The 15,832-nt window shown below is 36.7% G+C and overlaps 1 protein-coding gene across 14 annotated transcripts in view; it reads left to right on the top strand.

The window, feature by feature from the left end:
* Positions 1-68: 68 nt before the first annotated feature.
* Positions 69-15,832, top strand: part of CENPK (centromere protein K) — a 49,145-nt gene continuing 33,381 nt past the window's right edge. For 5 of the 14 annotated variants that reach the window (XM_005557011.4, XM_073993539.1, XM_005557015.5 and 2 more), the window contains exons 1-5: positions 69-139; positions 1,650-1,751; positions 7,948-8,097; positions 10,351-10,407; positions 11,261-11,333. In XM_005557011.4, coding sequence (XP_005557068.1) covers positions 7,987-8,097; positions 10,351-10,407; positions 11,261-11,333 — 241 coding nt within the window. In that variant the 5' untranslated portion in view covers positions 69-139; positions 1,650-1,751; positions 7,948-7,986. Of the gene's footprint in view, positions 140-320; positions 434-1,649; positions 1,752-7,947; positions 8,098-10,350; positions 10,443-11,260; positions 11,334-15,832 lie in introns of those variants that run through there. The other 9 variants (XM_005557012.4, XM_073993540.1, XM_073993536.1 and 6 more) reach the window with 6 other exon arrangements.

Below are 15,832 nucleotides of genomic sequence, written 5' to 3'. Positions count from 1 at the left end.
TTAGCGCCGAGCGAGCTTCGGGATTGGCTGGGGTGGGAAAGAACAGCTCCAATGGGCATGCAGCGCGCGCAGACGTCCGGGGCTGGCAAGCGCTGCCTACGCAGCGCTGAGGCGACCTGGAGTTTGTGGCGCTGTGATGGTAAGAGCTGAGCTGGGGAGGGCGATATAACCGTTGAAGCTTGTGGAGCTCCAGTCGGAGGGTGCAACCCTTACCGCCGGCGAACTGCATACCTGACTTCCAAACCCGGCTTTGAGCCTCGTTTTTCTCGGCTTCCCGCCCGCCAGCGCCAGTTCCAGAACCTCGCCAGTATCTAGAGAAAGATGGAGGGGTGGGGACAGAAGGAAGTGGTTAACTCGCGGGTTTCCTTTCAAATGCACTAGACCTGTTTTGTCTCCTGACCTTTATTCTCTCACACATTCTCTGAAGAAGGTGGTGAGTGCTTGTTACCGTTTCTGGGGGTGGAGTGGAGAAGCAGCTACTTCAAGTAACCAAATGACCTAGGGCAGAACGGGTCACCCTTCTGTCTTCTCCCTGGTATAGGATTTCATCACCTGGCAGTCATCTGAACTCTTTCTCCTCCTTCTCATCTGTCTTCTTCATTTTTAAAAAATTAGGTAAAAAGCACATAACATAAAATTTATGATCTTAATCTCTTTTAAAAAAAATCAAATACAACTTGTCAAAAATGACCTCGGTAAAACACTTTTTTTCTCCGCAGTTACTTTTGCACCAACCCAATAAAATCCTCGTGGTAAATCTCTTCCCTACTTTTGCCTTGAGATAGGCACCACGTACAGGGAGGAACTGCCCCCCATAGTAGGCTCTTTATTTCAAAGGTTCCCATTGTTTGACCATTCTACCTAGCAAGTCTCATTTCTTCTCTGCCCTCTGCTCTCATCAGACTACTTTCTTTTGTGTCTCACAAATTTCCCTTGTTCGTTCATGCCTCCCAGTCTTACGTGTTTATGCTTGAAAGCATCTCCACAGCAATCTAGCCTTCATGTTTACAACTCATTTTTCAGAGACCATGGCAATAATGAGGATGAAGATGATAATGATAATAATAATAATGTAGCTAGTTAACATTTATTAAGCATTATTATGGACTGATTCCTTTATTCCGGGTTGGTTTCTCTAACCTTCACTATCTTGAATTCTGATAGTACTTGCAGGCAGTGGTGTATACTTTACCATTTCATAGCACTTCTGACTACCTGAAAGCATATCATGTGTTTAGTTATCCATTCATTTATATTGTCTGCATGAGAATGGAAGCTCTATGAGTACAAAGACTTTTTCACCTACACAGTTAGTGTCTTACCAATGGCATATATTAACATATTTGTTGAATAAATGAATATATTTTAGAATTATGTGGGGGTTTTTTTGCTTATTTCATGTATATTAATCTTTTCCCAATTAATAGTGCAAGTTTCTTTAAGTATAGTATTATCCCTAAATAAAGAGATACTGTTTTTCTTCAATAAATGATTAAGTATTGTAGTCTTAACTGGGGACCTCAAAAGGTTGACTTGTTCCCTTTCCAGGAAGATAGGTTTAAGGATACGAAATATGGGAAGGGGAAAAGTTAAACTCTTTAAGTGTGTGTGTGTGTTTTAATTAAACAACTGAAATTTATTTCTCACAGGTCTAGAGGCTGGAGATTCAAGATCTCGGCACCATCATTTTCTGGTCCTTTTGATGATCCTCTTCAAGGTTACATACAGCTCACATCTTGCATCCTCAAGTGGTAGAGAGCAAACTATTAAATGTTTCTATATGTTTTTATTCTAATGCCACATTAAATCGCCACACCAGATAATTTGTTGACTATCTATCCCTCACCCTCCACCCCCACCACATGTGCAGAGTTTTGCATTACTTTTGCATATTGATAATATATTTTAGTGGTCAGTAAAGAAATATTTATGTTTGACTTTTTCACTTAAAAATATTCTAAAATTGATGATGACTGATTTTGGCTTTGTAGACTTTAACTATGTCTTATGGGTATAGCAGGTGAGATATTCAGCCTTTTACTAGTTGACATTCAAATTGTTAATAGCAAACACTGATAAAGCTCTTTATATGCTAGCTACATTGCTTTTATATATATATATACACACACACACACACACACACTTAATTGTCATAACCCTAGGGAATATTTAATGTTATCTTCATTTTATAGGAAAGGAAACTGATGCACAGGAAGTTTAAGTGACTTGCCCAAGTCTCATAGCTTTTAAGTTATCAAAACTGGGATTTAAACCTATATAGTCTGGTTGCAAAGTTCATACCTTTAAAGTTTTTTTTTTTTCTTTAAGTAATGCGCCATAATTGTTTAGATTTACGCAGACATATCTATCTTTAGGATTATTCCTAGGAATAGAACGTCTGGGTCAAAAGAAATGCATGTGAAATTTTGATGGATATTATCATACAAAGTGGTTGTTCCACCAACAGTGCAAGCCTCTTATTTCACATGCTTACCAGTGTTATCTCTTACCAATTTTGCATTATTGCCATTCTGAATGAAAATTAATGCCTGTTTAATTTGCATTTTCATAAATTATGTATGAGCTTATGAATGTACTTTTTCTGTATTTAAAAGGTATTTGTTTTTTCTTTGAGTTCCTCATTCGTGTCCTTTGCGGGTTTCTGTTGAACTGTTTTGTTGTTTACGTTTTTATTGTAAAAATGCAGACACAAACCCACACAAAATAAATGTAAAGTTTACTAATTATTATGAGGTGAACACCTTACCATCATGCTAGTCAAGAAATAAAACTTTGATAATTACCTCAGAAATCTCTCCATTTGGCCCATCCCAGCTACAACCCTTCTCTCCCTTCCACTCTTCCTCCAAAGTAATTGATATCCTGACTTTTTTGGTAATCTTTTTTTTAAAATTTTTTTTAATAGTGAGTTGTTTGGTTTCTTCTTATGAATTTGTAGGCACTTGTTATACCTTCAGGAAATTAGGTCTTGGGTTGCCATATATATTACAAGTATTTCTCCTAAGTTTGGGGTTTTAAATTTTAACTTTGTTGATGAGATGTTTGTCCATGCAGAATTAAAAAAAAAAAATTTATGTAAAGATTTTAGTTTTGCTTAGAAAGGTGTTTCCTAGTCTAAGATTTAAAAAGTTTCTGTGTTTTCTTCCTATTTTTTATGATTTCTATTTTGGGTTTTTTGAGGGAGTGAGGAGTGACGTAAAGATTGAGGTATGAATTTAGACTTATTTTTTTCTCCGCAAGTACTAATCAGTTTGTTAAAAAAAAAATAAAAGGGAAAGATTTATATGGACTAAAATATACAATTAAAAAACAGTATTATATATAAAATACATATCTATTTGGATTATTTTTTTCTCCTTGATTTGCATTGTCATCTCTGTCATATGTCATGTGTCCATATGTATGTGAATCTAGAAAGTCAAGAAGGGCTTTGTATTGTGTTCGTTGCTCGATTTGCCTATTTTTGTGCCAATTCTACATTGCCATAATAGTGTAGGGTATGTCCTCCCATCTTATTTTTCATGAGGAGCTTAGGCTAGTTTTAACCCTTTGTACTTCCATGTAAGTTTTAGAATTTGCTTGTCAAGTCCCATAAAGAGAAACAAAAACTCAGGATTTTGGTTAAGATTCAGTAGCTCAACTTGGGGGAGAATTAATGTCTTTACAATGTGGATCTTTCAGTCCATGAATATGATGTATCTTTCCATTTATTTAGGTTTGCCTTAGAACTTCTTGTTAATAAGTTATTGATTAAGCAGTATAAAATGCCGAAGTTCCATATAAATAAAGATATTGAGGAGGCATATTCTGGTTTGCATTCGATGTGGGGTAGACATCCCCATTCTTTATTGCACCGTCTACCTTCTTAAAATTGCCCGGTTTTGAATCTTATGCCACCAGATTTGGTAACCCCCTTCTATTCTTTGCAGGAATCATCTAGCAAGATTGTTTTACTTGCCCTCATTCTTTGAAGATTTTTAGCTCCTGGCTCACTGTTGCCCTTTGCAGTACTACTATCATCATTCTTAGTGATTTTAATATCCTTATAGATGATCCAATAATTTGGCCTCTCTTTTTCTTGACCTTCTCTTCCCTAGTGATTATGTTCTCTCTCTTGTATTAGCTGCTTATTCCTATGACCATTCTTTCACTTTGTCCCTGTCTGTGCCTGTGGTGCTACACCATAGAAGAAAACATAACAACCATGCTCTGGTTTTACTTTAAACTCATGATACTAATCTCAGGTGAGCCTGTAATGCTACTGCTGAATAATCCTGTAACTTTATCCTCTCCCATCTTTTTATATATCTGTTTTATACATCTCTTTTTCCTGTGCCCTTAAACTTGCAATACTTTCTTCCCATCCTTACATAGCTGATGACTGTAGTTACCATTTACTGAGAAAAGAGAAACAATCCACATGGAATTTCTACAAGTTCCTAGCAGCACGTCTACTTACCTACCTACATCTACACTCTTGATATTCTGATGACCCTCCCATTAAAATGCATGAACTGCATGTCCATTTATCTTAAGCCAACCCCTCTACTTATGTACTAGATCCCATTCTTTCTTTTCCCCTTTCTCTCTTGTATTAGCAATATTTCTTTCTTGTATTGTACCATATAAAGATACTATATTTTCTCCCATCTTTAAAAAAGAAAAAGTCTGTTTTAACCCTATATCTCCCTCCAGTTAGTAACCGTATTTCTCTCTTTTGCTTTAAAGAAAAAAAATTTGTGTGTGTGGTTTTTTGTTTTGTTTTGTTTTTGTTTTTGGTATGGTCTTACGGTCTTGCTTTGTCACCCAGGGTGGAGTGCAGTGGTGTGATCATGGCTCACTGCAGCCTCAGTCTCCTGGGTTCACTGGGCTCAAGGGATCTTCCCACTTCACCTCCTGAGTAGCTGGGATTACAGGCATGTGCTGCCATGCCTGGCTAGAGAAAAAACTCTTGAAAACATTTCATATACTTAATATTTTTAATTCCTTGCCTTCTATTCTTTCTTGAATCCACTCCAATCAGACTTTTATTCTTGCCATTCTTCTAAAACTACTCCTATAAAGGTTATCTGTGGCCTTCATTTTTGTATGTTTACTCCAATAAAATCGTTGTAATAAATTACCCCAGAATGTAGAGGTATAAAACAACTATTTATTATGCTCATGAGTTTTGTGCATTAGAAATGCAGACAGGACACAGCAGGGGCAGCTTCTCTGCTCTACAGTATCTGGAGCCTTGGCTAGAAGATCAAAGCCTAGGGGCTTAATTGTCAGAAATGATCATGTGTATGTCTGGCAGTTGATACTAGCTTTTGTCTGGGAACCTCAGTTCCTTTCCACATGGACTTCATGTGATCTCTTCCTTTTGTGCTACTTTGGGCTTTCTCATAACGTGGTGCCTGGGTTGCAAGGGTGAATGTTCCAAGAAAGAGAAAGCGAGAAGTTAGCTATATTGCCTTTTGTGACTTAGTCTTGAAAGTCATGTGGTGTCATTTTCATTGTATTCTGTTTATAAAGACAGCCACAAAGTCACACTCAGTTTCAAGGGGAGGGGAAAAAGACTCTGCCTCTTGATGGGGGAATACAACCTGAAATATTGCTGTGACTATTTTTAGAAAAAACATTTTGTTCCTCTTTATTACTAAATACATTGTCAGTTCTCTGTAACTTGACCCGTCTCCAGTGTTTGACAGTTATCATTCCTTCCTTGAATACATTCTTGGATTTCAGGGCATCATGTTCTTGATTTTCCTCTTAACTTACTGAGTGCTGCTTCTCAGGCTATTCAGTTGGTTCTTACCTCAATAACTCCTGGCCTGAAGATCTCATTTCTAGCTGCACGCTCTTCCTTTTCTTATTTCACCCACCCTCACAACTGTAAGTACAGTCATGTATCACTTAACGGGGATATGTGCTGAGAAATGCATTGTTAGATGATTTCATCATGTGAGCACAAACCTAGATGGTATAACCTACTACACACCTAGGATGAATACTGTAGGTAATTGTAACAGAATGGTATTTTTGTATTTAAACCTTTCTAAACATATAAAAGGTACAGTAAAAAATATGGTATGAAAGATAAAAAGTGGAACACCTGTCTAGGGCTTTTACCATGAGTGTAGCTTATAGGATTAGAAGTTGCTCTAGATGAGTCAGTGAGTAGTGAGAAGATGTGAAAGCCTAGGACATTACTGTACCTTACTGTAGACTGTAAATACTGTACACTTAGGCTATACTAAATTTATTTTTTAATTATTCAATAATAAATTAACCTTAGTTTGCTGTAAGTTTTTTGCTTTATCTTTTTAATTTTTTAACATTTCAACTCTTTCGTAATAACAGCTTAAAACATAAACATGTTGCATAACTGTGCAACAATATTTCCTTTCTTTTTTTATTTTCTAATTTAGAGACAGAGTTTGTCTCTGTCACCCAGGCTGAAATGCAGTGGTGTGATCATAGCTTACTATAACCTTGAACTCCTTGGCTCAAGTGATCTTCCTGCCCCTGTCTCCTGAGCAGCTAGGACTACAGGACTGTGCCACCTCACCCAGCTAATTTTTCAATTTTCTTTTAGAGAAGGGGGTCTCACTTTGTTGCCAGGCTGTTCTGTAACTCCTGGACTCAAGTGATCCTACCACCTCCTACCACCTTGGCCTCCCAAAGTGGTGTGATTACAGGTGTAAGTCACTGCACCTGGCATATTTTCTTTATGTCTTTTTTTTCTAGCCAATTTATATATTTTTATTTTTTACTTTTTAAGTTTCTTTGCCTAGGCCTAAGGCAGGGTGAGGATCGTCAAGACCTCAGTAGGCAATAGGAATTTTTCAGCTCCGTTGGAACCACTGTTGTATGTGCGGTCTGTGATTGACCAAAATGTCATTATGTAGTGTGTAACTCTTATCTGTGTTATGATGGCTGTCAAATTCATATTTATAGCTCAAAACTTTCCTTTCAACTGCAGACATGTATCTCTAATTGCTTAATCAGCAGCTCCAATAATTGACACCTCAAATGTAGCATATCCTAAACTGAGTTTTTAATCAGCACTCCTCCCATGTTTGCCGAATCTGTCTTTTACCATCTTTCTCACCTCAGTAACTGGCAACGTATTAATTTACTTCTGTCTTTGACAGTCCATATACGTGCTGTTAAGATATTCTGTTGGCTCCGTCTTGAAAATATATCCAGAATTGGACATTCAGTGCTGCTTCTATCAGTATTATCCTGGCCTACATCTTGCTTGGGTCATTGCAGTAACTTTCTAATTGGTTTTCTTGTTTCTGTCCTTACTGCCTATAGTTAACCAGAGTTGTACTGTTAAAATGTAATTCAAATGATTAATTCCTCTATTTGAAACTAATTGCTTATCATCTCAAAGTCCTTAAAATAGCCTACCAAGCCCACATGATCTCATCCCTATTGTCTCTCTGACCTCATATTCAACTCTGTCTTACTTAATCTGCTGTAATCACACCAGCTTCTTCATTACTGTGGAAACATGACAGTCATATTCCTGCCTCAAGGCCTTTGCACTTGCAGTTTCCTCTGCCTGGACCCTCTGCCCCTGTTCATCCCTGTACTTCGTTTCTTTATCTTCTTCATGTCTTCTTACTCAGTTGTCAATTTCTCAGTAACCTTATATCACCACCTTATTTAAAATTATATTGTCCTTGCCCTAATTCCCTGTGTTTCTTCCTTGTCTTTTCTCCATGGCACTTATAAATCATTTTATATACTACAGTATATATATGTTCTATTTTTTATTTTGTTGTCTGTTTTCCTTATTTAGAATAAGGTTCACGGTAGGAGGAATTTTTGTCTATTTTGTTCGTTGCTGTATTCTTATCCCCTAGATGAGTGTCTGGCAGGTAATAAGTGTTCAACCAATACTGCTGAATGAATAAATATTTTTTGCTTTAGTTTTTCTTCTACAGCTAAAAAATCGCAAAGCACATATCAATGAATCAACAAGATCTAGATCCAGATAGTACTACAGATGTGGGAGATGTTACAAATACTGAAGAAGAACTTATTAGAGAATGTGAAGAAATGTGGAAAGATATGGAAGAAGTAAGTATTAAAAAATGGAAGTGATAATTAATATAAGATGTAAATCAACTTCAATATTAGACTCAGGAAAGAAATGATTGTTGTGCTAGTTTCCAAAAGCCATTATGTATGATAAATATTTATATAGCTCTTAGACCTATAAGCATTCATTCAAGAAACTTTACACTAGATGAGCTATAGAAAGAAAAATTTTGGCAATCCATGCTCCCAAGGAGATTACCATCTTATGGAAACAACAGCCATTATATTATGTTGTAGTACAATATTAGATGTATTATAGAAGTACAAAGACTATGCTTAGGAGAAGTCCTAAACCCAGATGAAGGGGTCAAGGATAGCTTTTTAAAAGAGGTAATTACTGGGATAGGTGCGGTGGCTCACACCCGTAATCCCAGCACTTTGGGAGGCCAAGGCTGGGGGATCATGAGGTAAAGAGATCGAGACCATCCTGGCCAACATGGTGAAACCCTGTCTCTGCTAAAAATACACAAATTAGCTGGGCGTGGTGGTGCATGCCTGTAGTCTCAGCTACTCGGGTGGCTGAGATAGGAGAATCGCTTGAACCCGGAGGCGGATGTTACAGTGAGCCAAGGTAATGCCACTGCACTCTAGCCTGGTGACAGTGGAGTGAGACTCTGTCCCAAAAAAAAAAAAAGAAAAAGTAATTACTGATTTCATTTCTAAAGAATAATTAGTAGTTAGCCTGTAAAAGTAGAAGTAGTATACAAAGCATGAAGAAGAAAATGTGTAAAAGCTGAGAGAGTTGACAGAACACTAAATAGAATATTATGTATAATGTACATTAGGAGAAGGACTTCTAGGGTAAGAATGGAGAAGTAATCAGGGGCAAGAACATAAAGGATTTTGTTGAGTGTCTACTAATGGGGAGCTACTAAAGGATTTTAAGTATGGAAGTGACATGATCAGATATGCAGTTTGGGAAAATTACTCTGGTGTTTTTGAAGAAAATCGAATGCAGAAGAGTAAGACTACAGATAGAAAGCATTTAGGAAGCTCAAGTAATAGTCCTGGTAAAAAGTAAGGAAGCCCTAAGTATTGTCATTGCAAATAGAAGAGTGGATTCAAGAGATAAGTAGGTAGGATTAGAAGTTAATTGATGTGCAATGGAAGGGATATATGGTTAGTTTTAGGTTCCTGGTTTGGGTCATTGGGTGGTTGATGGGATTATTTCCCCAAATAGAGAATATAGAAGTGGGAAGAACACATAATTATGAGTGAAAACATAAATTAATTTAGAAAATGTTGTTTGAAATGTATGTACCTTTTCGAAGTTGGTGAGATAGAACTGCCTTTGGTACACTAGAATATGTTGGTGAAAATTTGTTCTACTTAAAGCAAGCTTGTCCAACGCGCGGCCCAGGATGGCTGCGAATGCAGCCCGACACAAACTTTCTGAAAGCATTATGGATTCCTTTTTTTTTTTTTTGCTCATCAGCTATTGTAATGTATTTTGTGTGTGGCCCAAGACAATTCTTTTTCCAGTGTAGCCCAGGGAAGCCAAAAGATAGGGCACAGATATTTTCAGCATCTTATTCTTCCCAGTAAAGTTTCAGAATTGGGCAAATTAGGTTTTTCTCTTTTCCTACAATTATTTTTAATATAAATACTTGGTATTTTGTATTATTAATATATTTTCAGGATAATTTTTATAATCCTCCCACCTTTTATGTTTTGCTTCAGGTATTTTTTCAGTATAAAAATTTGGATTTTAAAATTACTTAAAATTTGTATAGAGAAATGCTGCACTACAAATGAGCAGAAATAGAATTTACTCATATTTTTATCTCATATAATTATCATGAACAGTTTTGTACTTTTTTAACGGCACAGAAACAATGTCTCCTGAAGGCTTTATTTTCTTAGGATTTCTTAGGATCTTTACTATTTTCTTACTTGTTATTTTTCTATAGTGCTATCCCTCATATTTTTTAATCTCCCACTTCCAGTTATCTGACTTATAATTCATTCTAGCTATTAGTTTTTGTTTGTGTTTTTGTTTTTGTTTTTCTCTTCATTCTAGTGTCTCTTTTTACTTGTGATGTATTCACCTTGGGACTTGTTTGGCTGCCTTAATCGTCCTATTTACAAAGTGAAGAATTTCAACAAACTCTTCTCCATCAGATGTTTGTGGTTTAGAAGAGTGTTATATTGGCCTGGTACAAAAGAGGAGGGGAAGGGAATTTTCTGTGAGTTATCGTGTGTGACTTGCTTTTTTTTACTTTTTAAATCAAGTGTCAGAATAAATTATCACTTACTGGAACCGAAACACTCACTGATTCAAATGCTCAGGTATGAATCTTCTATTTCTTCCTAAAAAATACAAGGTAAGTGGAATTCATTGTATTTTGGAAAAGAAATATATCTGTCTATATTTTTCTCAAGTTTAATAGCTTTGTTAATACCTGTATGCTTAATCATTTGGAAAACTTCTCACTCTTCTTGCTTTAAGAGTTGGGAGAATATTCTAAAAACTTACTAGAACAAGCTATTATAAATAAGAGGTTTTTTTTTTATTATTTGTCTTTTAGCAGCTATACATATATTTAACAACTGAGTAAATTGCTTGTTGGTTGCTATTTTGCTACCTTATTAAAATTAGAAGAAAGACCAGTCTGGCCTACATGGCAAAACCCCGTCATTACCAAAATGCAAAAAAATTAGCTGGTCTTGGTGGTGTGGTCATATGATCCCAGCTACTCAGGAGGCTGAGGCACGAGAATCAGTTGAACCCAGGAGACTGAGGTTGCAGTGAGTTGAGATTGCGCCATTACACTCCAGCCTGGGTGAAAGAGCAAGACTGTCTCAAAAAACAAACAAAAAAATTAGAACAAAGACTGCTAACTTTGTGTTAGGTATAATAGTCACAGATATATTACTATATGTGTCGAATCTGAATTGATTTTACTCTTGGCCTACAAAAAGGACTAAGATATTCATTATAATAATCAGAATTATGGAATTGCTTTAGGAATAGATCAGTGGATCAGTGAAACAGATTAAAAATTAAAATTGCCTCGAGCAGCATGAGAGTTGGGAATGCCAACCCCTTGCAGAGTATTAAAGTATTAAGAATGTTTATATTTTCATCTATGTATAGCTATGAATAGTCCACAGAATATGACTTTGTTTTCTTCTTTTGTAGCTATCATTATTAATTATGCAGGTAAAATGTTTAACCGCTGAACTCAGTCAATGGCAGAAAAAAACACCTGAAAGTAAGATTCTTATTTTAAATTTGAATTTTTTGTAAGCCTATTAATGACAAATTAATTTAATAATTGTAAGAAAAATTACAAGATCCATTTGGCCTTTCCGACATCGCCCAAATTTCAGTGATACTGAGAAGCCACTTATTTTTTTTCTTTCTATAAATTATTTTGTGCTGCTTTTGTTGTTATTGATAAACATATCTTACATTAGATTATAATAAGCTTGATTATGGAGACGTTATTATATCCATTATGTTATCCTCATACACACTTAGACTGCCTTATGCTCACTAGAAATGGTAAATTTATTTTTTTCCCAGTAATCTGAGAGTATTGTTCTTTTTTTTTTTTTTTTATTATACTTTAAGTTCTAGAGTACATGTGCACAACGTGCAGGTTTGTAACATATGTATACATGTGCCATGTTGGTGTGCTGCACCCGTTAACTCATCATTTACATTAGGTATATCTCCTAATACTATCCCTCCCTCCTCCCCCATCCCCACAATAGGTCCTGGTGTGTGATGTTCCCCTTCCTGTGTCCAAGTGATCTCACTGTTCAATTCTCACCTATGAGAGAGAACATGCGATGTTTGGTTTTCTGTTCTTGCAATAGTTTGCTGAGAATGATGGTTTCCAGCTGCATCCATGTACTTACAAAGGACTCGAGCTCATCCTTTTTTATGGCTGCATAATATTCCATGATATATGTGTGCCACATTTTCTTAATCCAGTCGGTCACTGATAGACATTTGGGCTGATTCCAAGTCTTTGCTATTGTGAATAGTGCTGCAGTAAACATACGTGTGCATGTGTCTTTATAGCAGCATGATTTATAATCCTTTGGGTATATCCCCAGTAATGGGATAACTGGGTCAAATGGTATTTCTAGTTCTAAATCTTTGAGGAATCGCCACACTGTTTTCCACTGTGGTTGAACTAGTTTACAGTCCCACCAACAGTGTAAAAGTGTTCCTGTTTCTCCACATCCTTTCCAGCACCTGTTGGTTCCTGATTTTTTAAATGATTACCATTCTAACTGCTGTGAGATGTTATCTCATTGTGATTTCGACTTGCATTTCTCTGAGAGCGAGTGATAATGAGCATTCTTTCATGTGTCTGTTGGCTGTATGAATGTCTTCTTTTGAGAAGTGTCTGTTCATATCCTTTGCCCACTGTTTGATGGGGTTGTTTTTTTCTTTTAAATTTGTTTGAGTTCATTGTAGGTTCTGTCTATTAGCCCTTTGTCAGATGAGTAGATTGCAAAAATTTTCTCCCATTCTGTAGGTTGCCTGTTCACTCTGATGGTAGTTTCTTTTGCTGTGCAGAGGCTCTTTAGTTTAATTAGATCGCATTTGTCAATTTTGGCTTTTGTTGCCGTTGCTTTTGGTGTTTTAGACATGAAGCCCTTGCCCATGCCTATGTCCTGAATGGTATTACCTAGGTTTTCTTGGATTTTTATGGTATTAGGTCTAACATTTAAGTCTGTAATTCATCTTGAATGAAATTTTGTATAAGGAGTAAGGAAAGGATCCAGTTTCAGCTTTCTACTTATGGCTAGCCAATTTTCCCAGCACCGTTTATTAAATAGGGAATCCTTTCCCCTGTTTCTTGTTTTTGTCAGGTTTGTCAAAGATCAGATGGCTGTAGATATGTGGTATTATTTCTGAGGGCTCTGTTCTGTTCCATTGGTCTATATCTCTGTTTTGGTACCAGTACCATGCTGTTTTGGTTACTGTAGCTTTGTGGTCTAGTTTGAAGTCAGGTAGTGTGATGCCTCCAGCTTTGTTCTTTTGGCTTAGGATTGTCCTGGCCATGTGGGGTCTTTTTTGGTTCCATATGAACTTTAAAGCAGTTTTTTCCAATTCTGTGAAGAAAGTCATTGGTAGCTTAATGGGGATGGCATTGAATCTATAAATTACCTTGGGCAATATGGCCATTTTCACAATATTGATTCTTCCTATCCATGAGCATGGTATATTCTTCCATTTGTTTGTGTCCTCTTTTATTTCACTGAGCAGTGGTTTGTAGTTCTTGAAGAGGTCCTTTACATCTCTTGTAAGTTGGATTCCTAGGTATTTTATTCTCTTTGAAGCTATTGTGAATGGGAGTTCATTCATGATTTGGCTCTCTGTTTGTCTGTTACTGGTGTTTAAGAATGCTTGTGATTTTTGCACATTGATTTTGTATCCTGAGACTGCTGAAGTTGCTTAGCAGTTTAAGGAGATTTTGGGCTGAGACGATGGGGTTTTCTAAATATACAATCATGTCATCTGCAAACAGGGACAATTTGACGACTTCTTTCCCTAACTGAATACCCTTGATTTCTTTCTCTTGCCTGATTGCCCTAGCCAGAACGTCCAACACTATGTTGAATAGGAGTGGTGAGAGAGGGCATCCCTGTCTTGTGCCAGTTTTCAAAGGGAATGCTTCCAGTTTTTCTCCATTCAGTATGATATTGGCTGTGGGTTTTCATAAATAGCTCTTATTATTTTGAGATACGTTCCATCAATACCGAATTTATTGAGAGTTTTTAGCATGAAGAGCTGTTGAATTTTGTCAAAGGCCTTTTCTGCATTTGTTGAGATAATCATGTGGTTTTTGTCTTTGGTTCTGTTTCTGTGCTGGATTATGTTTATTGATTTGCGTATGTTGAACCAGCCTTGCATCCCAGGGATGAAGCCCACTTGATCATAGTGGATAAGCTTTTTGATGTGCTGCTGGATTCGGTTTGCCAGTATTTTATTGAGGATTTTTGCATCAATGTTCATCAGGGATATTGGTCTAAAATTCTCTTTGTTGTGTCTCTGCCAGGCTTTGGTATCAGGATGATGTTGGCCTCATAAAATGAGTTAGGGAGGATTCCCTCTTTTTCTATTGATTGGAATAGTTTCAGAAGGAATGGTACCAGCTCCTCCTTTTCCCTCTGGTAGAATTTGACTGTGAATCGGTCTGGTCCTGGACTTTTTCTGGTTGGTAGACTATTATTGCCTCAATTTCAGAGCCTGTTATTGGTCTATTCAGGGATTCAACTTCTTCCTGGTTTAGTCTTGGGAGAATGTGAGTGTCCAGGAAATTATCCATTTCTTCTAGATTTTCTAGTTTATTTGCGTAGAGGTGTTTATAGTATTCTCTGATGGTAGTTTGTATTTCTGTGGGGTCGGTGGTGATATCCCCTTTATCATTTTTTATTGCATCTATTTGATTCTTCTCTCTTTTCTTCTTTATTAGTCTTGCTAGCGGTCTATCAATTTATTAATCTTTTCCAAAAACCAGCTCCTGGATTCATTGCTTTTTTTGGAGGGTTTTTTATGTCTCTATCTCCTTCAGTTCTGCTCTGATCTTAGTTATTTCTTGTCTTCTGCTAACTTTTGAATGTGTTTGCTCTTGCTTCTCTAGTTCTTTTAATTGTGATGTTAGGGTGTCAATTTTAGATCTTTCCAGCTTTCTCTTGTGGGCATTTAGTGCTATAAATTTCCCTCTACACACTGTTTTAAATGTGTCCCAGAGATTCTGGTATGTTGTATCTTTGTTCTCATTGGTTTCAAAGAACATCTTTATTTCTGCCTTCATTTCGTTATGTACCCAGTAGTCATTCAGGAGCAGGTTGTTCAGTTTCCATGTAGTTGAGTGGTTTTGATTGAGTTTCTTAGTCCTGAGTTCTAGTTTGATTGCACTGTGGTCAGAGAGACAGTTTGTTTTAATTTCTTTTCTTTCACATTTGCTAAGGAGTGCTTTACTTCCAACTATGTGGTCAATTTTAGAATAAGTGCGACGTGGTGCTGAGAAGAATGTATATTCTGTTGATTTGGGGTGGAGAGTTCTGTAGATGTCTATTAGGTCCTCTTGGTGCAGAGTTGAGTTCAATTCCTGGGTATCCTTGTTAACTTTCTGTCTCGTTGATCTATCTAATGTTGACAGTGGGATGTTAAAGTCTCCCATTATTATTGTATGGGAGTCTAAGTCTCTTTGTAAGTCTCTAAGGACTTGCTTTATGAATCTGGGTGCTCCTGTATTGGGTGCATATATATTTAGGATAGTTAGCTCTTCCCGATGAATTGATCCTTTTACCATTATGTAATGGCCTTCTTTGTCTCTTTTGATCTTTGCTGGTTTAAAGTCTGTTTTATCAGAGACTAGGATTGCAACCCCTACTTTTGTTTGTTTTCCATTTGCTTGGTAGATCTTCCTCCATCCCTTTATTTTGAGTCTACGTGTGTCTCTGCATGTAAGATGGGTCTCCTGAATACAGGAAACTGATGGGTCTTGACTCTTTATCCAATTTGCCAGTCTGTATCTTTTAATTGGATCATTTAGTCCCTTTATATTTAAGGTTATTATTGTTATGTGTGAACTTGATCCTGTCATTATGATATTAACTGGTTATTTTGCTCATTAGTTGATGCAGTTGCTTCCTAGCATTGATGGTCTTTACATTTTGGCATGTTTTTGCAATGACTGGTACCTGTTGTTCCTTTCCATGTTTAGTGCTTCTTTCAGAGTCT

The sequence above is a fragment of the Macaca fascicularis genome, chromosome 6 (genome assembly GCF_037993035.2).
Source record: "Macaca fascicularis isolate 582-1 chromosome 6, T2T-MFA8v1.1".
Classification (NCBI taxonomy): domain Eukaryota; kingdom Metazoa; phylum Chordata; class Mammalia; order Primates; family Cercopithecidae; genus Macaca; species Macaca fascicularis.
Note: the sequence above shows the minus strand (reverse complement) of the source record. Positions and strands in the feature narration are given on the sequence as shown.